The sequence below is a fragment of the Boleophthalmus pectinirostris genome, unplaced genomic scaffold, assembly GCF_026225935.1.
Source record: "Boleophthalmus pectinirostris isolate CB_2022bp ecotype Guang Dong unplaced genomic scaffold, ASM2622593v1 HiC_scaffold_18, whole genome shotgun sequence".
Classification (NCBI taxonomy): Eukaryota; Metazoa; Chordata; class Actinopteri; order Gobiiformes; family Gobiidae; genus Boleophthalmus; species Boleophthalmus pectinirostris.
The window spans coordinates 17,088,972-17,114,044 of NW_026571133.1; the positions used below are offsets into that span (position 1 = coordinate 17,088,972).

The 25,073-nt window shown below is 37.7% G+C and overlaps 1 protein-coding gene across 1 annotated transcript in view; it reads right to left on the minus strand.

Moving 5' to 3' along the window:
* The window catches only part of tafa5a (TAFA chemokine like family member 5a), a 138,878-nt gene extending 114,325 nt beyond the window's left edge, over nucleotides 1-24,553 (minus strand). The window contains exon 1 of the mRNA XM_055153946.1: nucleotides 24,012-24,553. Coding sequence (XP_055009921.1) covers nucleotides 24,012-24,102 — 91 coding nt within the window. The 5' untranslated portion in view covers nucleotides 24,103-24,553. The remainder of the gene's footprint in view (nucleotides 1-24,011) is intronic.
* Between the last annotated feature and the right edge of the window lie 520 nt (nucleotides 24,554-25,073).

A 25,073-nucleotide genomic window follows, 5' to 3' on the forward strand; every position in this document is an offset into this window, starting at 1 on the left:
TTGACCTTTGACCCCTGCTGTTGTGAGGGCTCATATAGAAAAAGCTACGGGCATTAAATAAGCAAGAAAAATGAATTAGGAGTGACGAGGGCTGTGTTTGCCTGGGACCTATTTAAATCCAATTTTACAGACTTCACCAGATTATTATGGTAAAATGGTATTTTTAAAACCCCTAATAACGATGCAATGCTATGAACGACTAATAAATCAATTACTTTTTCAATTGTGAATACTTAAAAAATGCTAAAAAAAAATAAAAAAATAAATAATACAATTGATGCTTGTTCCAAGGTTGAATTAGCATATAGGATACAATAGTAACATTGGTAGTGTGTTAATAGAATATTGAAATCGTTATGCATTTATATGTATTTAAAATCTCTTTGCCACGTTCTTATGTAATTGTTGGACTTTTTTATACTTTTTTTTTTTTTTTCTGTACTTCAATGTGATTACTCTTCAAACACACACAATTAGTCAATATTCTATTTTTACCTGAATAATTCTAAAACAGGTCTTACGTTTGCAGATCTGGACATTTTTGTGTGTTCTTCACTGTGCAGTTATATTAAGTGTCTCACATCAAACACTGACTACACCGATGACCTTTGCCATGTCATTCTCAAAATAATGAACAGATAGAGGATCTTAAGCCCCTATTAACTCACACATATTAAGTTCCCGTCTACTGGGATATGTGTCACAGCCAGTGTCTCTTTTGCTCCTCTGCAAACAATCAATTGAACCTTGATGGTAGAGAAATATGCAAATAATATATCACCAAATATTGTAAATCCCCACAATGTTATGATACAGTGGTCCCTCGTTTATCGCAGGGGTTACATTCTAAAAATAACCCGCGATAGGTGAAGTCTGCGAAGTAGTCAACTTTATATTTTACAATGATTATATCTGTTTTAAGGCTGAAAAACCCCTCACCACACCGTTTATACACTTTTCTCACACAGGACAGTTAACCTTTTTTGCATCCTTCTTAAAACTTATTGCTGCTGTTGTCCTTTTGTTATTTTACTCCTTCTTTATGTAAAGAACTGAAGATTCATTTATTATTAATGGAGCCCTACAGAGCAGAGTCCTGCACGGGTCTATTTTTGGAGACCTGCACCCGCGCAGTACAGCATCGCACCCGCCCGTTAACCCCAGATTATATCAAAATTTTGCGTTGCCTACACCACGGACTGAACCAGGACTAACCCAGGACTAACCTAGGACTGATTCCAGGACTGAAGACGAGGACTAAATCAGGACTGAACTAGGACTAAAACAGGACTAAAACAGGAGCAAACCAGGACTAAACCAGAACTGAACCAGGACTCACTGGGCTCAAAGTTGACCGCAGGAGAAAGGACCGACAGACAGCTCCGCACCAATTGCCCGATCGCCCAGCACTTCAGAATCACACTGCTAACGATCGAACATTTATGTAAATTTGGCGAGCTGAACGCATTCTGTACTGTACAGGAGACACGGCACGGAAGAGATTGGCTAAGGGATTGTAGACCATTGTCAATCAATTAGTATGCAGGGGGAGGAACACAATATGCGTTCATACACTGTAAAAAAAAGCATGCAAAACCGCGAAAGGTGAACAGGCGAAGGACGACTGCATGTCTTATTGATTCACTAAAACAGTATTCAATTCTGATTTGAGTTTGTATTATTCTAGTTAGTATATTGGTAACACTAACCTTGACCTATATACATATGCATAACTATTGAAAGTTTATGAGTTACCATGGTGACACAATGCACACATTAGCAAACACGGTTAAAAAAAATAGTTTGTTATATGTGTGAGAGACTTGTTTAACAGTACAAAACAACTCACGTGTTGTAGTTCCAGCTAAGTCAGTTCTTCATGGTCAAATTGTGTTAAAATAAAGCTCATATTATAGTCTAACCTGAGTAAAAGAGCTTCAGATAGAGCCTTGTTAGCCTTGTTTTCGCCAAGACGGCTACATTTCCTGATAATTTACAGTGTTCATACTGCACCAGATAAGAGTCAGGATTAGGATTAATTGCAGTACCATAAAATGAAGTATAATAGAGTAATTACTTTACAATGCCATGCAATATTCTGCTATTACTAATGCTAAACTAAGAGACTACTACATCTCCCACAATAGTCAAGTAGCTTCATCTGCATAGCTAATTACCCATTCTGCAATCTGAATGTATTCCTGTCTAGTACCCTACAGCCCAAATAAGCATGGAGATTTAGAACTTGTTGGAAATATCTCATCTGTTGTTTTTGCAGAGCTTAGAAGGCCTACGTGCTCAGCCAATCCCGGTCTGCCGTTACCTGTGTTGCCATGGTAACCCACCCCCAAAAAGAATTTATTTCAGGAAGCAAACCCGTCGGCAGCAACCTGTGACTGCCTCTTGCTGTCTGTCTCATCGGCTTCTCTTCTTTCACTCCTTTCTTCTCCACTCCTACACGATTTCATATTCTGCGTCTCTGCATTTTAGCCTTCTGTCCCCCTGCACGGCTCATTTGGTGTCACGTATTCAGCCTCTGTGAGTGTAAGGTAGACACAACCAGAGGAAATAGTGCGTTTCTCCGCTGTGTGTGCTGCTATCTGTGGTCAGCGTTGGGCTATGTTTACAATCTCTGATTGTTATCTGATTTCTGGAGTGATCAGATTATTCAAATGGCAGTTGTATCTGATGTGTGTTGTTTGATTTCTGATTGTTCACACCAGCGTACATTTTGTAAATAGTTTTGAAGAAAAAAAAAAAAAAAGTAATTTTTAAATTCATTGTACTTTGTCTTTTTTATGTTTTGTTTTTACGATCCAAATTCTTTTGTGTATGTAAACTTACACCAAGAATCAGATCTAATTATTATTGGGTTTGGGATTGGGGATTGTATTTATTTGCTTTTCAGTGGCCACACAAATGTGCCCATGTTCCTTTAGAGAGAGAATGCCTCTAGTTTTGCCCATTGGTAACTTTACATCTGTCTAAATATGTGTGACATTGTACAGATTAAATCACTGTTCAGTTTTTCTTATATATTTTCACATATAATTAAACTAGCAGACATGTATTTAATCCCCAGTTTGCTTTATAATTGAAACATTTTTTCAGTATTTCTTATCATTTTAAATGCAAAAAAAAATTGTGTTTAGTCAATTATAATGTGTGTAATTTTTTCTTTTTCTCATCCAATAAATATGTAAACCTGACACTATTAATTATTCAGATGATTTAGGACGTGTCAATTTGAGTCATTTGTGTACATCAAATGCTGTAATTTATGCAGGAACATGCATACACAGATACATGTATTTAAATAATAATTGTACCATCGTCATCTCAAGTGACCGATTACAGTGTATTTTTAAGTAGGGCCATTCAATGAATCACATTTTAATCAAGAATGAGATTCGGTCATTTCTAATCATCACTGAGCAGAAAGAGGCTGGAAGCGAAAACGATTTTTAGTTTGTTTTTGAAAAGAAAAATATTCAATTCAACTGAGAAAAAAGGTATTTGTTTTTCTTTGCCATTTCGCCCAACCCTGTTCCTTTTAGTATGTTTGTTTTCCATCATTACAAAAATGTACCAAATCTCCTGTTTATCTGTGAGCGAGGTGAAGCCTGAATGTCATAGGGTTTACTACAATTATTTCATTAGCTGCAGATGGATTCTTCCCTCCAGTATCTGTACACTGCAGCACAAACCCCAGCAGTCATGTGCACGCTCTCTCATGCACACGCTCACGTGCACGCTCTCACGTGCACGCCAACCAGTGCAAGTCCATCAATTAAAGAGGCAATTTGCTCAAGTGGCTCCACCTGGATAAAGGCAGGTGGGTGGCTACGCTCTGTTTACCTATCAGCCTCCATTAGGGCAGGGATGTCAGTGTGCACAGGCCTGTCCTGATTTTAGTCTCCAGTTATAAAACACACTTTGGTCACTGGGACATCTTGTACTCTTCTCATGCATTAGTGGAATCTCTGGGTTTTCTTTTCTTGGTTGGGGCAAACTAAATGTTGTAAGTCCTATTAATATGACTGGAAGGTAGCTCAAAAGAAGACTCAGTTTAGTTGCAGTAGAGATATTCAGCTAACACTTTATAACTTTATTTACAGCCTTAAATTAGGGATGCACTAGTCCAGTTTTTTCAGGTTCAATACAGAGTATGTCTTTAAAACAAAAATAAAATAAGATGAAAGAAAAACAAATGTGTTATGTATTCATTTTCAGCATCAGTGCTGATATATCCGATATCAGTATAGGATCTGTGCATCCCTACTTTAAATGAATAAAGACTTCATGATTCAGGTTCATAATAGTTTATTAAGAAGGATTCAAGATAGTAACTACTTAATTAAGGAGTATTAATGGGTATTAATTAATTAAGTTATTGAGCCTGAATCATTCTAGATAAACAATGTGTTAATTATGAATGTCTTTCTTTCTGCGTAATTAAGGTTAACTAATTAAATAAAATATATTTTTAAGCAGTAAAATGAAGTGTATATTCACCAGGAGCAATTTAAGTCTCAATTAACAAAAAAGAAAAGTCTTGTTTCATGTATAACACATAGTAACCCTGTACTTTCGATCACTACAAACATGTTGTACTAACATACTACTACATAGTACTACTTTAATCATTCAAATGTCATTCTCTCAAAAGTTAATCTTCATGAAATGTTGAACTGAATCAATATTTTAAAGACAACTCATCACTCACAATGCTCATCAGAATAATGCACTGTCTATGTTAAAAAAAAAAAAGAACATCCCAATAAGCAGGATAAGTAGTGTTATTCACAAAACTATAATAAAGATTAATATAAATATACATATCATGCAGCAATAGAAGTCAACCATGGCCCCAGCATGTTTCTTACTCTTGTATATTCTGTCACGTACATGAATTAGTATGAACATCTTAAATATGTGTACAGCTCAGAAAACGAAGCAAAGCGAAGGCGAGCCACCATCACAGAGAATTCCAATTCCAGGTCTTGATAGATTAACATTTTATAATAAGCCTTTAATAATTGCAGAAAACGCTATATGGGCATAAAGATTTATCTTTTCTTCTTATCTTTTTTTTTTTTTTTTTTGCCAACAATGATAAAAATGTGACAATACACCTTTAAGAAAAAGAGGAACCATGGAAACCAACCACATCACTCAATTCTATGATCAAATGTTAATACAGTGCCCTGGGAATGAGAAGGATCCAAGACTGAGATGGATGGGCATGTGCTCCATGCATCTGAAAATGTGTCCAGAAACACTATATCCAACCAAAAGCTCAGCCACATTCACCTATACTCAACACACAAACTCTGCATATATAGGCTGACTTCAAACAGAATACACCCTTTTCCACCTTGTGATGTTATATTGTAAAATGGGAAGTGCTCCAGTGTGTTTTTAAACCCCATACATCTTCACTAGAGTCACTTTGATTCAATTTCAATCTCTACAAAATAAAAGGTATCTGTGATGTAGATGTACCTAACTGTTCAGCCTGGAATGTTTCACAGTATGGCATTAAACTTATCTATCTTCATGGAGACAAGCAGGCTAAGACTATGTTTACACTGAAACAAATTCAGATATCACCTTATCGGAAATGATCTGCATCCAGACATGTCATTTCTGTGTCTGCAAGCCTTCGCTATCTGCACAGCTTTGAAAATATTTGTTTACATTTTACAGAAATGAAACTTAAAACCGCATGGCTCATTTGTATAAACTAAGTGCTCAAAAAACAGCTCACTATTGTGCGCTGATGCGGTTCAGCTTCTGTCAGGCTAAAGGACACGTGAATTATATGTGTGAGGGATGTTCTGCTAATGTTGAGTCTGTTCTGTGTTTCTGTCATATTGGAGATGGTTCATGTTAAACTTTTTAGAGATTATACGTCTGCAGGTCGTACACACAGACCGCATAGACCGTATACATGAATGGACATACATCCTGGCCTCTTAGCGTTTTTTGGCCGTGAACTACTTTGTGGCGCATAGTCCTATGTCAGCATATCAGCATTTTCAGGTGTCCACACAGTACCGGATCAGATCTATACTCAGATGAATTTGTGGGAGCTGACGGCAGAAGATCACTCCGTCTCTGAAGCCATTTTCAATCAGATTAGTGTGGACGAACACTGCATCCGCAACTAAAACGACTTGAATACATACTAGTATGGATGGGGCCTAAGGCACAGATCAGTTCGGTGAAGAGGCGGGCCCGCTCACACAAGAATGCATGTCCTTAAAGGTATTTCTTAACAATAAAATCACCTCTAATGAAACAAAGACTGAATGAACTTTCAATGTCATACTGTGGAACATATCAAGCAAAGCAACAACATCTCCCTAAAGACCAAAAAGGTGTCGTACCTTACACCGGAAAAGTTACACAATGCACCTTCAAATAATATTGGCTTATAGAAGGTTGTGATGTCATCTGCAACTCAGTAAATGCATAAAAAAAACAGCTCCTCAACCTCAGGCCCATGATCAAACGTTAGCACAGTGCCTTGGGAGTGAACGGGGGGGGCGGCTATAGGAGGCATATCATGAATGTGTGAGCACGTGTCAAGTCATCATAACAGCGAAGGATGGAGTCTGTCACAACATGGGGGGAAGTGACAGATACAAGTGTAGAGCAGATCAGCGTTTGCATGCTAAATGTCAGGTGGTCACACGCACTGACATGTAGAAGATGCTTTTACCGCTCACACCAGCGTCACATCAGCAAGGACTCATGTGCATGTATGTTATTTCTGTTGAGGGCATTTGACATGGATGTATTGTGGTATGTGTTACTGTTAGATTGTGTCATGATGTTTGTACTGATAAATTAATCAGGAGAACTATTATAGTGGTAGTAGTTGTATTTTGTATTCACAATAGTAGCAATAGTATTAGCAGCAATGTAAAATAAACTGAGGTGAAAACATTTTGAGCTGTGTTTCTTTAAAGTCCTACGTTGTGTGAAGTTGTGTTTTGTTTCATTCACACATGTTTGAGTAATCCTTTATCAATAGTCTGTCTACATCTCCAAAGCTCAAAATGCTCCATTTCACCTTGTGATGTCATGAAGTTTTCAAGTTAACAGCTACCCTTTACTTTTAGTTCAGTAGAGATTGGCAATTCCAGGGCTGAAATCATCCAAATGATTTCAGTGAAGGTTTATGCAAAAAAACACTGGTAGTAGTTGTATTTTGTATTTGTAGTAGTTGCAGCAGTATTAGCAGCAATATATAAAATAAAGTGGAACTTAATATTTAGGGCTTTCGTTTATTCGATTCATAAAAAGACTTATCAACCCTTATTTAAGGGGACTAATTATTTTTATTGGGATTGTAAGGGCTTGTTGTTACTTTTCTGTATACAAATTATTATTTTATTTATTTTTAATTTTTTTTCAAGACATCCTAAAAAGTTTGATAATTTTGCCAGTGCCACACCTCATTTTAGTTGATTAATTGATGCCGGTAATGTCAGCACCCTATATTTAAATAAATATAACACAGATCTACTCTCCAAAAACACTTGTATTGTTGTATATGGCATTGATCCTTTATGTCAGATGCCCTTCCTCTGCCTGTGTATAGTATTTTATGTATAATGATGTTGCATAGAATATGAAACTAAATGCAAAGTGATAACATAGATTCACAATACGTAGGCATGAGATATGTCAGATATGCCATGGCCTATCAAACAATATTACCCAGGCTGACAACTCTGTAAAAGCCTGCAAAAAGAATCTCTCTGAAGACACAAACTACGGTATCTGTATTCATCTTAAAACCTCTGAATTCATTTCCCCACACAGCACTGTATTCTGAAAGCATGACACGCCACACACCCAACATTTGCGAATCTGTTTGATAAATTTGAAGCTACCATAATATGTTTGGCAAAGTAGTAAACGAGATATAACGCTGCGTCAAGTTCCCTGTCTCTATGCATGTTCCTACATTTGTATTTGTCATCCAAACTCATGTTGCATGCAGGGGACGTCTTCCTCCAAGTTTATCTTCAGTGCACCATCATACCTCTTCAGAAAGCAGTACGTTAACATGCCAAGCCCCATCCTACACGGGCTCATATGGGAGGTAAATGGGAGCAACATGTCAACATTTCCTATCCTTTCTTTGATTTAAACAAGGACACTCTCTCCATACCCCCATCCCATAATTTCTTTCAACTCCATCCAACATGGTATTATCCTGGGCTTATGTGCCGGTGTATGAGGTATAATTTATTGTCTGTTCAGCAAGGCAAATGTGCAAGCCTGGCATATTTCATTTGCTGAATACATATCATTACTAGAATATGATTTTCTTTTTTGTTTCACGGCGTGTGGCAAAATACGAGGTACACTACATCTGAGTCATGACCTCATCAAAGCTGATAATATAATCTACAGTAGTTTTTTTTTTTTTTCTCTATTTGGGAATGAAGGGCTGCTTAAGTCAATGTTGAAAACCAGCAAATATCCGTAGAATAGTCTGAGCACATCAATGCATACCAAATGGAGGAATGCGTATTACTTCGAAGATGAATCTTGCTTTGAAGAATGCACTGAACCAGGTGCACCTTACACATACTTGTATTTGAGTTTGAGTAGACAGATAGCACAGCCCGCTCGCCTCAGCAACCATACCTGCAAAAATGGAGCATAACTTGTAAATTATTACCACACGCATACACCCCGTATGTATTACTTTTAAGTGAGGAATGTGCCTCTAAAAATTCCCCATAGCAGCAGTGTTGTAAAGAACCAACACGGCATGGAAGAAAGCATTCTGTATTCATGAGTTTGTTTTTTAACAATCCCTGCCGGTGCAATAATGAAGTCGCCCCCTTCCATGCACAATGGACTGTAATGATTATGATGAAGCAGAAACGCCTCTTTTCTTCTTTCTCCCTGTCTCTGCAGTTGTATCGACAAAGCTGTAAACATGAACATAAACTTATATGTAGAATGATGTAACCATAAAAAAGGCCATTAACTGAAGGCAAAGCAGTGCAATGCAGCAGTGAAGAAATGCTCAGTCTTAGCAGTGTGGCTACATATGCACAGGCTCTTGATAAAAATAATGATGTTTTAAAGGTTACTCCACTTTAGTGCATTTTTAATTTACTACTACTACAATTTTTTTCCAGGAGATGCTCTAGTTTCTTAGCTATCCTTTGTTCAACAAGTTTAATCAAAAGATACATCCACATTTTTTTTTTTTTTTTTAATCCACTGTTAATATATAGTTCCTAATCAGAAGGATGAAGTTTCATGCCAAAGAGCACAATAACTGTATGCTCTAGGACAGAGGTCTCCAAAGTGTTTCTCGTGAGCTACCTCTCCATCCTCTTCCAAGTAGCTCCCCAGTGGAATTCTAAATTATAAGTATTGTGCTGAAGAACTCAAATTTGATTAATGCCTGACTTTGTGCACTAATAAAAGGATAATGATTTATGTTTCTTGGGCATCTAACTCTACACCATCTAAGGCTTGCCACGGCACTCATATACTTAATTTCTTGTGTCCACTAAAATTATTATCTCTCTGGCATTTTTGGGTTATTTGCATGTATATTTGTTTTGGGACACATGTTAATCTATGACCTCCAAAATCCAATGTTATTTTAGGTTTTCATTTTCCTCTGCATACATTGCTTGATAACCTTTATACCTCATCTTTTGCAAAATAGAAAATAACATCTTTCAGTATGTAAAATTAAGATTAGCCAAAGTAATGTGTTTGTGTTATTTAGAAACCATCTTGCAACCATGAATTCTATACTGTAGTTAATAGCATGGTTTCATATGTACCTGGTAATTAAAGTGAAAGAATCAGAGATAGCACAGCAACAATATAAATTTCCTATATTATGCTATTTTATGATCTCTGTCATAATGTTTATCTATTTTTTTGTTTGTTTTTTCCACACACGTTTATCACACAAATGCTGCATATTATGAGTTCTCTCTAACAGAAAACACTACAACACTACAATCATTTGGATGATTTCAGCCAGGAATCTCTCTCTCTCAACTGAACTAAAGGTAAAAGGTAGCTGTACATGAAAATTACCGCTTCATGACATCACAAGGTGGAACAGAGTATTTTGAGCTTTGGAGATGTAGACAGGCTAATAATAAAGGATTAATCAAACATGTCTTTTTTGATGAGGTAACCAGAGGCGGCGCTACCCTCAGTGCCAATAATGACCTCAGAGCAATTTGATTTTCTCTCAATATGACATGACAAGTGAGAGTAGTTTACTTTTAAACAGTAATCATAAGAAAAATAATAATCATCGTATGTAATGGATGTAAACAAAATGTAATTGTACTAGCAAAAAAATAAAACTTCATTCAGCTCTGGTTATCTAATAGGCAACCAAACTAATAAGACAAGTTTCCAATTCACCATAATTCAAATAAATAAGTGCATGTCTCAAGAACAATGGGGAAAAACAATAAATATATTAAAAAACAAAAAACAAAACAAAAAAAAAACAGTGCATTATAGTGGGCCCCCAAACTGCTAACTCCGCCACTGGAGGTAACAACTTAACATGGCTTAAAGGTGCACTGTGTAACTTTTCTGTTGGAGGGTCCTACTTGTCTCCATGAAGATGTTGTTTTGTCTGAAATGTCCTGGCGTGGTATTAAACATACCCATCTTGCATTCACTCAACAACACATTTTTGATTGACCTAAAAACTTTCATTCTTATTGTGAGTGGGCTTAATTCTCCACAGATTTGACATGTAACTTGGCCCTGTGGCATCCAGTGCTGTCTCCGTAGACTTAAAGAATGTAAATGTAATGCCATACTGTGGAACATTACGGCATTAGATCTTGCAGTGACAGATCCTCCACCATGTTGCACAGTGCACCTTTAAGCCATGTGATAATGTTGTTATCTTATGAAAAAGTGATGTTTTGTTTCATTCACACACGTTTGAGTAATCCTTTATTATTGCACCTTTAACACTCACAAGAGTCAATCTGGCATAATATAGGACCTGCTATTCCTGACAAATTATTAAGGTAAGATCTGGGAGCATTTGGCTTGCTGGCTAAATCAATTATGCCAGTGACGAGGATCATAAGTGTTGCGTTATCTCACTGGCTCCATGACTAACAGCCACATCAGGACCTTTCGCCCTGCACCAGATAACAGTATTAGCCGCTAAATGAGTGACATTGCTTGTTATACCCTGTAATGTTATAGCTTTGGCTTTACAGTGAGCTACGCCCGTTTACTCCACAAGTGAGGAGAAATTGGAGGCCCACAAGCAATCTATTCCGAAGTGCAACCAGCTAAACGGATGTGACGTGCCAATGTTTTCTAGTGATTTTCATTATGCGACATTCTATTCTAATTCATTTTCAATTGGGCCATAAGAGCCGCTGGAGCCGTACGCCGCACAAAAGGCGAGCAGCGAGCGAAGGAGGATCTTGTTTAGCTTCAAGACATTCCAAGAAAGAAAATAATGATCTTTATGAAATTGCTTTGGACACAATCTGACAAGCGAGACAAAGCAAGTGGCCGGGCTTGTTCGAATCGATAAAGCCTCCATTAGTTTTCTAAAGAGTAACACACAATTTGTTTCAGCCCAGTGCCATAGAATCAGTAATATCGTGCCACTTTGACATAAGAAGCTAATGCTATAAAGCCCGCGCGATGTCAGATTAAACCTACCACCTTTCTGTTGCATGGGAAAACGCGCCTCGCTGGATCCATAAAGCATGACCAAGCCTGTTATCGCACGTCGTGTGCTAGTGTCACAGCGGCCTCCAGGGCAAAGCTTTTGTGAAGGAAAAACTAATTTCTCAGGCTATTCAAATGGCTGTGATCTCATGCACAAAGCAGATCAAACTTTGTAAGTAGGTATTGATCAGGCTGATGAACACAGAAGGAGCAGTTGATCGAGCACGGGAAATGACCTCATCTCTACCTTTGACACTGCGGTAGAGCACAAATTGAATCGGCGAAGAGGTAAGCACACTTTGCAGCGATCATTTCCTGAAAAATGCGAGGTGGACATGAGGCTAGAGAACCCGGTGGTCATGCAATCAATATTACTCTGTGAAGGGGCTGACTCCAATTCTTTAAACCGCAATCTTGTATATAAGTTGATAAATACACTGTGGGCCCGGGTCGGATCATCTCCCTTATTTACAGGGAGGGGGCGGTCCATCTCGGCGTGAAGACATGACGGACATCTTGCCAATGCTGCAAGAATGGCCCCCTGTGGAGACCGCCCTTTGCTGGACTAAAATGCTGATCTGCAGGCATCTCTCTCTAGTGCCTGACAAACTGATGGACAAATCGCTGCTTGTCTCTAACCTCTCAAAGTACAACAGCCCTCCTACTTCTTGTTCTATTCCCCACTCAGGGTCTATTGCCAACACATACTGTTTCTTCAAAGTCTCTGCTTTGTACGGGGCAGTTTTAGCATCTCAACTTCTGGCAGGAGAGATGATGTCTAACCTTAAAAGTTCTGTGCACTACTTGGCAAAATCTTGTCATTTTTAAAAGGCCCATATTTAGCTGTTTTCCGATCTGTCGATCTCTACTGAACTGAAGTTAAAAGGTAGCTTTTAACTTGGAAACTAAAGCATTATAACATCCAAAGGTGGAACAGAGCATTGTGAGTTTTACAGATGTAGACAGACTAGTAAACCAGGGTTACTCAAACATGTGTGAATGAAACAAAATACAACTCCGGGTATGTGTTTGATGACATAACAAGATTATAACATGACTTAAAGCTCACAAGAGTCAATTTTGTGTAATATAGGACCTTTAAATGTTGCACTTGTCTCATTGACTCGATACCGTAAGCGGTTTATGTAATTTCTGTGTCAAGATTAAAGGAAATCTAGAGCCATTTATTAAAGTACGTTTTCTGGTGGAGCTACTTGTCTCCATAAATATGATGTTATTGCTTTGCCTGGAATTTTCCACACAAGGCTTATAATATAGAATTTGGGCATATCTGTCTTTTATTAATTTGCAGGCATGATGTCGTCTGCTTTTCTCCATAGTGATAGATTTTATGCTATACTGTGTAATGTTACATGAAAAATAATGACATGGCAAGAAGGTTTCGGACCCTCCACTAGAATACACTTTTAACTGCTTACTTCAAGGCAGGTAATTTGCTTTGAGAATTACAAAAGATAAAGGTAATCCACTAACAAAAGTGCCTTCTCAATTTTCATATCATAGACTTATTAAAAATCATCACTGGCCATGACTAATTTGAGACCCAGCTCTTTTAATATGAATCCATCTTCTTCTATTGCCAAACCCTATCCCTCCTCTCTCCTCCCCCTCTCCTCCCCTCTCCTCATCCTCCCCACAGCCTGACTACAGCACTCACATGACTAATTAATACACCCGCTCTATCAGATCTCAGTGACCAGAACCCATTCCCAGCCTATCGCATGAGCTTTTAATTAAAGATACAGCTACAGCTATTCAAATCACTCACTTCTTTATGGCTTTCCCCACATCCCACATCACCATGCGACCATTGATGTCTGTGCTAGCTTACTGCGCTCTGCACCACAATGTACAGTATAGTTGTTTGCACATTTATCAGCAGCATCTGTTCATGTGCCCAAGGATAGCAGCATGTTTTTGCTCATTTTGTATTATGCTGTCTTCTTCAAACTCAGCGCTATAGCTCTGTCCAGTACAAACACTCATTCACAGTCACTGACATTTGTAAGTTACCATGATGAGCACATTTTATTAACACTACTCTGAAGGTTGTATGACTCAAACAAAATGCGCCAAATGGACTAACCGCACTATCTGATTTCATACTCTATATTTTGGCTATATTAAAGAAACAGACCTTTGGTATATGAGAAAACAAAATTATGCTGATGCATAAATTGCACAAAAAATTGCTAAAAATGAAAACCACTTCCAGACATAATTACAACAATTACAACAATTATTATTGCCAATCTGTGTATTCATGTGTGTAATTAATGAAAAATAAGCACTGTTGCCATAGCAATTCAAAACAGAATATCACATTTTATGAAATGGTTGTCTGAAATTGTGAAAAGTACTCAGAAGTGGCAGGAAGCTGAAAATGATGAATATGTAAAGTCTGAGTAAGACTAGGGTTTAGAAAGGATATTCTATGCTAGTTTGACTAAAATGTTGCTGTTTAGCTATATAATCCAACATTTCTATTAATATTTTTACAAATACTGCAGATTGTCCATTGATTCAATCTATTTCTCTATAATTCCACATACTATCTTAGGCTGAGATTGGTGGGACCTCTGGGACCTCAGCCATCTCTTCATGGCTGGAAGGGCAGAATGAAGAGTATTAAACCCATTTCTTTTTGACATCACAATTTCCACTGGCCAATGACAACTGCCCTGTAAAAACTACAGACGCTCACTACCAGCTTTTCATTAGAGTCCCACCATTCCCCACTTTATTGTCCCAGCGCACTGCCAACCCCCAATCAATACGACTTTAGGAAAACAGGGGGCGATAGAGCACACTTTTTACTATCCCACATGGATCCAGTTCAATCAATGGGACCGAGAATAGTGCCAGGAGTAAATACTGTAACTCTGATGAAAAGTGGCCACACTGGACTCCAGGGGGTCATTAGGAAAAGAGTCCGATTCCAATGAAAAACAAAAACAGCTCAGGTATCTACTCTGATTGATAAATTGATGCGAATTAATGAACCAAACTGTTAGGTAACAAATCAATTAACAAACAGATAATTGCATTACCCTTATGGATTAAAGCTGATATTGACCATTAAAGGAAATCAGGCCCATTTCAAATTGGGCTACAACTAATTACAGGGACCTGAGACAAAGTCATATACATAAGACTTTTAATAGATGAATTAGTTTATATTCATAGCTAATTTACTTGGTAGATATAATGTTCATTTTTAAAAGTGCCTCTTTATATTGTAATGGAAGCGTTAGCTGTAATAGTAAAGAGGATGTGGCTTAATTTTTAGCTTTGAGATGAACACTATTTTTATTTATAACATCCTCATACAAGGAATAGTAATTTCACAGATTTGTGATTTCTCACAGAAAAGCTCAGCACTGCAAAAACTAAAAGTTAAGATGACTTGATTGATGATTTGATACTTGTCAAGTAAAATTTGGAAAAAAAAAAAAAAAAATCTAAGTTAGGCATTCTGATCTGAGTTGCCTCTCCACTGATCTGACCTGTAATTTAGTCTGGGTTGGTCTTCATGAGGATGGGATACTGTAAGATATTTCAGATAAAACAATAACATCGTCATGGAGAAAAAAATATTTTAACGGACCCTCCACCAGAAAAGTTGCACAATGCACCTTTAAGATAAGAGAAACTATAACTCTGTGCACTTAAAATAAGAAACAAAATCTAATGTTGCCTGAATTAAGAAAAACACTGTCCATTGGTAGATAATTTTACTTGTCAAGTTGAATCTACTCAAATAATTTAAATGTGCTTAATTAAATCATTTTAACTTACCTAGAAACTGTGTTTTGCAGTGTGCCTTTCCCTTTGAAGGACAGCACTAGTCCCATGCCTCTATTATCTGTTCTTTGTGCTGAGAGAGCTTAACTACAGCTTAAACAAATTACAAATTATAATTGCATCACTTGAGGCTGAATTGCAGGTCAAAAATGTCAAAAATGTCCAAAAGATAATAGTATAAAACATCAACAAAAAACTTAATTTCAGCAGTTCATTGAAACACTTCTGCATGTAATTAAACTATCCACATTTTGCACTGGAAGGGGAAGTTTGGCATCCACTCTGCCTGAAGTGCACTCACTCAGCTCCCAACACCGAAAGAATTAATACAGCGTCAGGAATCTGGAGCGGAGCTATCACAGATGGTGCAAAGAAATTGAAAAGTTGGACTGGGATTGGAGAAACAATAACACACAAATAAAACATTGTGGAGTTAAACTGTCAAGAGCTGGTAAACAACAGTTGTCTATCAGCTGTCTGTTTACAACTAGACACATGGGAGGTAACAGGAGAGTCCAAATTTAACAAAAAAAAAAGTCCACATATATAAATAAATAACAAAGAATTCAAGTCAGTGCAACAATCACATGGATCAAAAGAATAGAGCCTCTCAAACACACAGAACTCCATCCAGGAATTGGTCAGACTCTGCAGTGTGCCCATAAACCATAAAAAACACAGATGCACAAATACATAATGTCCTGATTTTGTTAATTTTCAACCCATTTTAGCCTTATTGACTTAAAATGGAGCTCAACCAATATGTTTTTTAATGGCTGATGCTAATATCAGTCCACAGAAATCAATGGCCAATGAGCTCTGCGATATTTTTGGACGGATACATAAGGTTAATTTAAACATTTTCCTCCAAAATATGTAATTTGACTTTAATTTTAAATTTTAACTTTAAATTAAGCTTTATGTGTATTTTTTAGACAGCAGGTCGACCCAAACAAAGCATCGCCCTCTGCTGGAGATTTAAGGCTGAAAACCAATGGGCTAAAAGGTTCAAATATCAGCCAAGCAATATACCAGTCTATCTCTAATTTAAAACAACTTTGTACTTTGCCATGGAATATCGTAAAGGTAAAGTCCCAAATGTAGAACCTGATAATTTTTATTATTGCCTAGACACAAGACCATACTATAATACAACAAAAATCTGCAATTTAACAACATTAATTTTAGCTGCCTCCATTTGTATTAAATTATATCAGCCTATAGAATGCTGTGATATCATCTCAAACCCAGCGATAGTATGGACCAAGTACAATCTTCCTGCAATAATATATTTGTTGTGAACATTGTCAACATTATGACATGCACAACATAATGGAAATAAAAAATGCCTAGTATAGTTCATCACTCCCCATAATATGTTCATTTCCCTGATTGCACTGTAATAATGTCACGAGGACACAGTAGGTCAGATGTGTGAAGGTTGGAGCTGTGGCGTCACACTGCAGTCGTACAGGAGCAGAGCCTTTTCTCTGTGACCTGGGTTTGAGTGGAGGGCTTTTTAAAGGTGACCTGATTAGACATTGTTCCATGAGGGGCTCTTAAAGCAAAAGCACACCTGATTATACTCTCATGTCACTGCCACGTTGGGAAGCCTCCTTGCTCCAGACATGTTCAGAGAGAGACACTATAGCTCATACAGTGTGTGTGTGTGTGTGTGTGTGTGTGTGTGTGTGTGTGTGTGTGTGTGTGTGTGTGTGTATCTGTGTGTGTGCTTGTGGTGTGTGTAGAGAAGAACCTGCTTTGTCCCATTTCAAAATAGATTTGGGTCAGGTGTCAGGTCTTTTCTGACAGAAAATAAAGTGATTGAAAGTACATGTTATATTGTCACGTTCTCAATCAAATGCAGCCACTTAAATAGTGCAGTACCAATGTAGGATGGTGTCGTTCATTGTAATACGTGTGGAGGCTTGCTCTTTTAGCGATCCAAAAACAAATGTATTTAACTACAATTACAATATTATTCCATTCCACCTTGATCAAATCCACCCAACATCATTTTTATTCATAATATTTGCTGAAGAAGGTAACAAAAAGACAGTAAAAAAAAAAAATCTCTTTGGCAATTTTTCAAAGTGGAGATATCTGCAGATAAACTCTCAATTATATTTAGCAGAGCAGAAAACACTGTATTTGTACATTTTTACATTTTGAATAGGTTTACTCAAATGAGCTACAATACACAAACCTAATGCAGTAGTTTCATTAGCAGAATGCACACTGATTGTTTTGTGATAGCACTCTGAAGGGGGAGTGACTCAGGAAGGAGAGCACAGGAAGGGAAGTCTCAAAAAACGTATAAAACATGTTAATACATTGTCCGAATATAACATTTTCAAAGCAATAAAAAATAACTGTGATCTAAATATGTTATGTGTTAAGAACTGGAATATGCCTAACTAAAAAAAATGTTTCTTTTGTGTGTGATCAATTCATTTGAATGGCACATAATGTTATCAGATTTTGTCTTCGGAGACGCCAGCACACTGTTGCATATAACTAAAGTCTCACAGTGACCAGGCTCCTATCGCAGCTGCCAAAATAAGCCTTCATAATATTCCAAAAAGCAGCAGGGGATCTGAGAGTCCACAGACATAAGGGTCTTTCTGCTCCTAATGCTTGGCTTAAGATGAGTGGGGTTTCCCTTTGTTCCTCTGCCTGCACATGTAAAGCGTTTGTCACTGTTTGACCTAAATCTGCTCGCGGCTCACAGTAGCGTCAACGAACTCCACGCAATTGTAATCCATATCATAAAAATAAGCAGGGTTACAGCACAGGGCTTCTGTCTGCGCTGAATGAATGGGTTCCTATCTGTGAGCTTTATGCCGCTGCCTGCATATGGTGTCATGGTCGTATACTCCTGCGTGATGGCCTTTGGCTCAGTGAGTACCAAGGTGAAAGGGGGATCCGTCTCATCAATAATATTACTATTTTTATATATGTGCTAGTGTACACCTGTCTTGATGCTTTGGTCTGGAAAAGAAGAAAGATATAAAATGGGAGGGCATATGGTTTAAATGTAATAAATATAATGTTCAACTTAATTGTGTAGAAAAAAGAAAAAAAGCTGGGTTTTAGATAACATCATAACACCCTACAGAAAATACATTAGGGGTGAATTCATATGATTAAAAAGCATATTTTTGTGGTTGTATTATGTCTTCTGGGATCTACTCGCGAATATAAATGATCAGGTTCATCATATGTGCATCTACTTTTTGATTACTTTCTAGAATCAGTATATACAACTAAAAGAGGAATTTAGCATCTAACACAAAATTCTAAAATAAAAAAAAAAAAACTTTCAGTAGGCCTGGCAGGATACATACTACAATCAACAATTTCTGGGGGTCAATATTCATCGCAGGTTCTTTTTCATAGTACTAGTATTATTTATATTTTTGTACTACAATAAAATTTAAGCTGTAGAGGGTCGGATGCATAATTTCTGTGGATCATTATAGATGCAACCTAAGTACTATAACCTAAGTGATATTTATTGCATTTTTTAAATTTTTTTTTTTTTTTGAAGAATCGTTTTTGGAGATAATTCTACCTTAACTTTATTGTGTCATTGGCATAAATTTGCTTCAGTATTATCACTTTTCATCTATATTTACTTGAGCAATATATCAAAATGTCAAAATGTGTTATTGTGACAAGCCTAGACTTCAGTTTTCCAAAATGTGGCTTTATTACAATTTATTAAAAAGTTTGAAGCAGCTATATATAGTCCTTGCATTCCCAAAGTCAGATTTTCTATAAAAATGTAACACTAACTCTGTGAAACCTCTAACAGCCTCCATTTCACATAGCTATTTATTTTTAATATTGCCCTGAATTTAGCTGTGAATTCCCATGCCAGGAGCGGGTCCCTGAACCTGTCAGCCTCTCTATTGCCATGTGACAAATAACTCTCCGCACTACGAGCAAAATGGGATCTGCTCCATTGCTTGAATTATTGAAGTGGACAGTGTGAGAAATTTATGGCACAAAATCCATCCACATTGGCCATGCATAATGTTTTAATACGTTTCCAATCCCAGTCCAGTCCCAATCCAGGCCGCATCTTCATTTCTCCGCAAAATATCATCCTATGTCATATTATGCAATTTGGGAGCTGATGCAATGAGGTGTACAACTCAACCCGAAAATTACCGATACGGGCTATCTAATGACTGCAGAGGGGTGACATTTTGGGGTTTTTGTCAGGCGTCTTATTACTAAAATCAGTATATGCCACGCTTGCCAGCACGTCGACCATTTCCAGTCGATAATCCCATTCCAATGTCAAACACAACATGCATGAAGAAACACACGGGGCCAATCAATGCTGTGACAGGGATGGGCTAAGAAGGCTCTGTTCATAGACTCAGAGGAAGTGGTCCAGCCTTGGATTTTATGCACAACTGAATCAAATATGTGTATGTCAGGTATATTTAGACTTGTCATGATAATACATTTTGAAGAACAATATATTGCTGAAGTAAATATAGAAGATAATAACGAATGATAATATTGAAACCACAAAGAGTATTCTAAATGTACAATATTTTCAACCTGTTAGGGCTCAAATTTGATCATATAGCCAAAATAATAACCACAAATTTCTAAATAGTAGGAATGTAACAACAACAGAAATATCGTGATATCACAGCGTCAACATTCTCACAATAATATCGTGGACCATTACAATATATCGAATTACAAGTCTCTTTGCTTAAACTAAGAGTTATGGTGCAGCAATAGCTAAAAAAAAAAGACAAAGAACTACATAGACCATGATCCTTTGCTCCATTTTAGTGCAGTCTACATGAAGAAATAACATTTTTAAGCACTTTTAAGTCTTTGGATTAAGTCTTGTCAAGGCATTTTAAGAGAAAAAATAAGCATATTAACAGTTTTATTAGCCTCCAAAAATATCATAATAAATATACTGTGAGATATATATCGTGAAAACATTGTACTGATAAATTTGAATATTGTTACATCCCTAATCGTGAGCCTCCCCACCATATTGTGAACTTTCCCGCGATAGCGCAATAAATATCGTACTGTGACGATATCGTATCGTGAGACTTGGATATCATTACACCCCTACTAAATAGTTTAAAGAAAATGTACATCTGATAAATATTTGACACCAAAAATATATCGTGCAGCTTTCATATATTGAATGTTAAGTCTGTATTTTAATTATCATGGCAAAGCTAGGTATATTTGGGAGATCATTCAGTTGAAACTATTTATTTCATTGGGCAAAGTCAAATTCAAAAGAAATAATCGTTGCAGGAGATCATCGTGGGGCTGCACCTGTTGTTGTACCAAGCTATAAATCATAAAACTGATGTAATGTATTGATTTGTTTCAGCTTCCCATTTATAGAGACCAATTTGAATAGTTTCACTGCTCAAAAGACACAATATTTTGTTTTGAATTGTGAATCACTTTGACACTGCTGCAAATTTTTCATCGCTGTAGAAGAAATATGGTGAAAATAGTTTCAAATGTGATGGTAGAGAAAATTTTTCAAAAGCAACTGCCAAGGTAAAAAGTTGAACTGCTGAACCTCTTTTGTTTACTTACTTACATAATTCTGCTCTATGCTGTTCTTCTTAGTTGTCTACCATAACCTTAAAAACATCAACCACAATGCACTATTTTGCCGCCTTTGTTCTGGCTACACACAAGACTAAATGGGTCTGTTCTTTTTTAACATTCCTTGCCTTTCATTTCATCGTCTCCCAAAAGACTGCCACTAATGCAATTCTCCTTTGAATCCATTTTATCAGTACGTATTATTAGCCCTCACAGCAGCCGTTGACCTTGGCCAGTCTCGTAGCCTGAAGAGAGCATATTCTCAACACTCCTTTGTGCTTCTCATTCTCTCACCAGTAGATTTCAATGGGGACCTTACAAACCGTGATGAACTTGAACCGCCACAGTTTAGCGTATAACAGCTCAATACTGAAAGCGATTTGATGCTGGAAAACGCGTGCTTATAGAACAGCAGCTAAAAGCACAACATGATACGGACAAACAACTCCAGCGACAAAGGTCAAAAATATTGCGTTGCCAGTCAACAGGCTCAACGACAATGCTGATCGCCTGAATTTGACCACTCACCGCCAGCACTTTCTCAGAACAGTCCTTTTGGTGACCTTTGTGGAAAAAAAGGGCTAGCATCTGTAGTAAATGCACTCCAAAGAACAAGCTAGAGGACGACAAACAGCACTGGAAATTCAAAACTGATCATTTTGTAAATATTATTCTTCTTTCCCCTTTGTTTTCTGTTTGTCTTTTTGCCCTTCTGGCCACTCTGCATACAGAAGGACTGCTCGACCTCAACTACTATGCTGTTTTTCAAATCTTTGCCACTATAAAGCAATCCATTTTTTCTTTCTTTCTTTTTTTTTTTCTTTAAGATGCACATATATTTGCTCATATTTTAATTTCTGCGTAATATTAGAATTTAAATTATAGTAAAGCAATATCTAGAATCTTCCCATGCTACTTGATATGAATTTTTGTTTGATAATTTATAAATTTTTTAATTTAATTTGATCTTTTTTTGTTTGTTTGTTTTGCTCTTCGTGCAAACTTGACCTCAAATACTACTTTTATACTCTTACAAATACTATCTCTGCCACTATGTTTTTTTTTTTTGTTTTTTTTAATATACAGTGAATTTGTATTATTTATCTTCCTCTGCCTAAATGTCCCAAAATGATTTCAGTGAATGCAGGACCACAGTTTGTTTATACATTTACAAATACCACATCTGCCACTGTAAAGCAATGTGTTTCTTGTTTTTAGATTTTTGTAATATGCAGTGTTTTATGTTTTTCACTGATTTATTTTGTTCTGCTTATATACAGTAAATGTCCCAAAATGACTTGAGTGAACGCAGGGCCACTGTTTGCCATTGCCTGACCTGGATATGCGCCGCAGTAGCCAGGGGCGGGCGGAGGATGGTGGCGTTGCTGGGCCAGAGCGAGCCTGTAAGAGCAGTACAAAGACAGGCCTGCTGCTCCCTGAGTGCAACCTCTCGCCCCGGGCCACGCACATGTACAAAGTGCTGCTTCTTTTTGTGTCCGGATCATGCGGAGCTACACTCAATCCCTGGGTGACACCATTTGACTTTCATTAGGAGTTTGAGCAGTAAGTGTACTCAACTCCAGCGTGAAGACCTCCCAACAGACACCTGCGATTAGTATTTATTAGCCGCTGTTATAGGTGGAATTAATGTCTAGGTACATGGCTGGAGACTTTGGTATTTTTAAGCACTGACTGTGGGTTCCTTTAATACATCTACGATAGACTATATTAAAAAGTGTGTTAAAAGTTTGTTCAAATGGTTCTTTGCCATATGCAGATTTTTGTTGTCTTTTTTATATAATTAAATTTGCATCATAATGTATCCCACATTGATCATTTACAAACATTCTTACTGATAAACTACTAAATCTCTCAATATAGTACTTTTGGGGCAGTGCTATTATGCTAGAGTTAATTATTGTCATACAGTTGTTGATTTTTGTGTTGTTTCATATTTGTTTGGACTAAATCAATAATGACATATTATTTTACTTATTTTTACACCGATTACTTCTGGAATCTATAATTTCAGCTAACAAATGTGTGCATTGATTACAGCTTTGACTCACATTGTCTTGACCGCTAAGTCATGGACGTATCTGGGTATCTTTGATGTTATTTTTCACTCCCATTAACACACTTACACAATTCAAAGTAATAACAATTTCATATAAATACAATATATTAAAGGCTTAGTGAAGTATATTAAATGTAGCCTAAAAATCTCAACATTGGTCACAGTCTCCTGACTTGATTTTGAATGGACTGGGGTTACTCCAAGCCTCTCCACTTTGGCTTTTGGGCATAAACTCTCAGCAACTAAAAACATCAACTAAATCAACCAAAAGCCACTACAACATCATCACATGAACGTTCCCCGCGAATGGTCTGATTCAGCCTCTGTCTGGGCCATGCATATTTTCACTCACAACTACCAAGCAATCATGAACAAACAGCCCTTGTGTATATCAAAGTAGTGAAAGAAAATACTCATAATTGTATACAGACAAACGCCAGAATACCCACGAGACTGCTAAAGGAGGAATTCAACTGCTTGACCTCAATGTTACCCTAAAGCTAGACTCTAGTGCCATCTATTGAAAACAACAAATCTGATTTCTGTACAAAATCAAACTCGCTGCACTGGAACTTGATCAGAGAAACCACACAATGAGGCTAATTCACAGGGGAAAGTGCCTCAGACTGCAAATGCATGCAAATAAATCTGCATTTTACACTTATAAGGTACTTTGACACAGCAATGGGATTCATATCGAAAGAAGGGACTGCAACAGTGGATAAGAAATATGCGCCTTAACGGTACAGAGAGTCCAACTGGTTACCTTCTTTGAGGAGGCGAGAGTGGAGGAGAAGAATGAGGAAGCAGCAGATCGCTGCTCCGGTCAGTGCCCACGCAACTCGGAGCAGCTGCATCTTGGCGTATAGGAGCTTTGTACAGCGGACAGAGGCAGGCGTGCGGCAGCGGCGAGGAACACTCTCCGACTCAGCTCACGCACACAAACTGACTCATACTGACACTGAAATCGCTGCTTATCCTTGTTTTGGAAATCCAACTTGATAGTCCGAACTGAAAGCGGGTAACGGGGTAGAGGAGCAGATACGCGCGCTTCAGTCAGTCCTCAGTGCGTCAAAGTGGTTCCAAAAGCAGCGGGGCGATTAACCCCCAATCACCGGCTCGAAGCTCGTCATCGCTTCTTCTTTTTATTCTGACGTCTTTTGGCTCGTGTCTTGTCCTCTTTTGCAGGCGCACGGAGGTCCACGATGCGGCGCACAGCAGATGATGATCACCGTTCTCCACTGCATGTTACGCACGTCGCTCGCTCTTCCACTGCTGCTGCTGGAGAGGCACAGGCAGAGCGCATTGCCAAGCCAGTCTCCTTTCCTCTGCTCACTCTCTCCAAATTCCCTCTCTCTCTCTCTCCCTCCGTCGTGCACCACGTCGCTCGCTCGCTCTCCCTCTCGCGCTCTCTCTGATGGCGTTTCTCTATCCGCACACCCCTCCTCTCCTTTCCTCGATATAGACCTGACTCCTGTTCAGTCCTTTACTCTTACCCATCAGATATATATAGCTTTCAAACGCTACTTCATCTAAACTTTTCAAGACAGTCTGTCAAATGAGATGCATTTATGAAACGGTAAACAAGGCTGGGTACGTTGGTTAAATGGGGGAAAAAAACTTCTCAAGAAAAAACGCAGACAAACCTGACATGTAGTGAATGAAAACGGCCTTAAGCTGATTTATACAAGTTGTATGGACTGAGGTTTATAGTTTTTGTACTGTTATAGCCCTTTTAAATGAAGGCATTACTCTGACCAAACTGCACTATACTCTGTATAACCTATTATGTATTTATTTATTTATTTAGAGGGACAGTGCACAATAT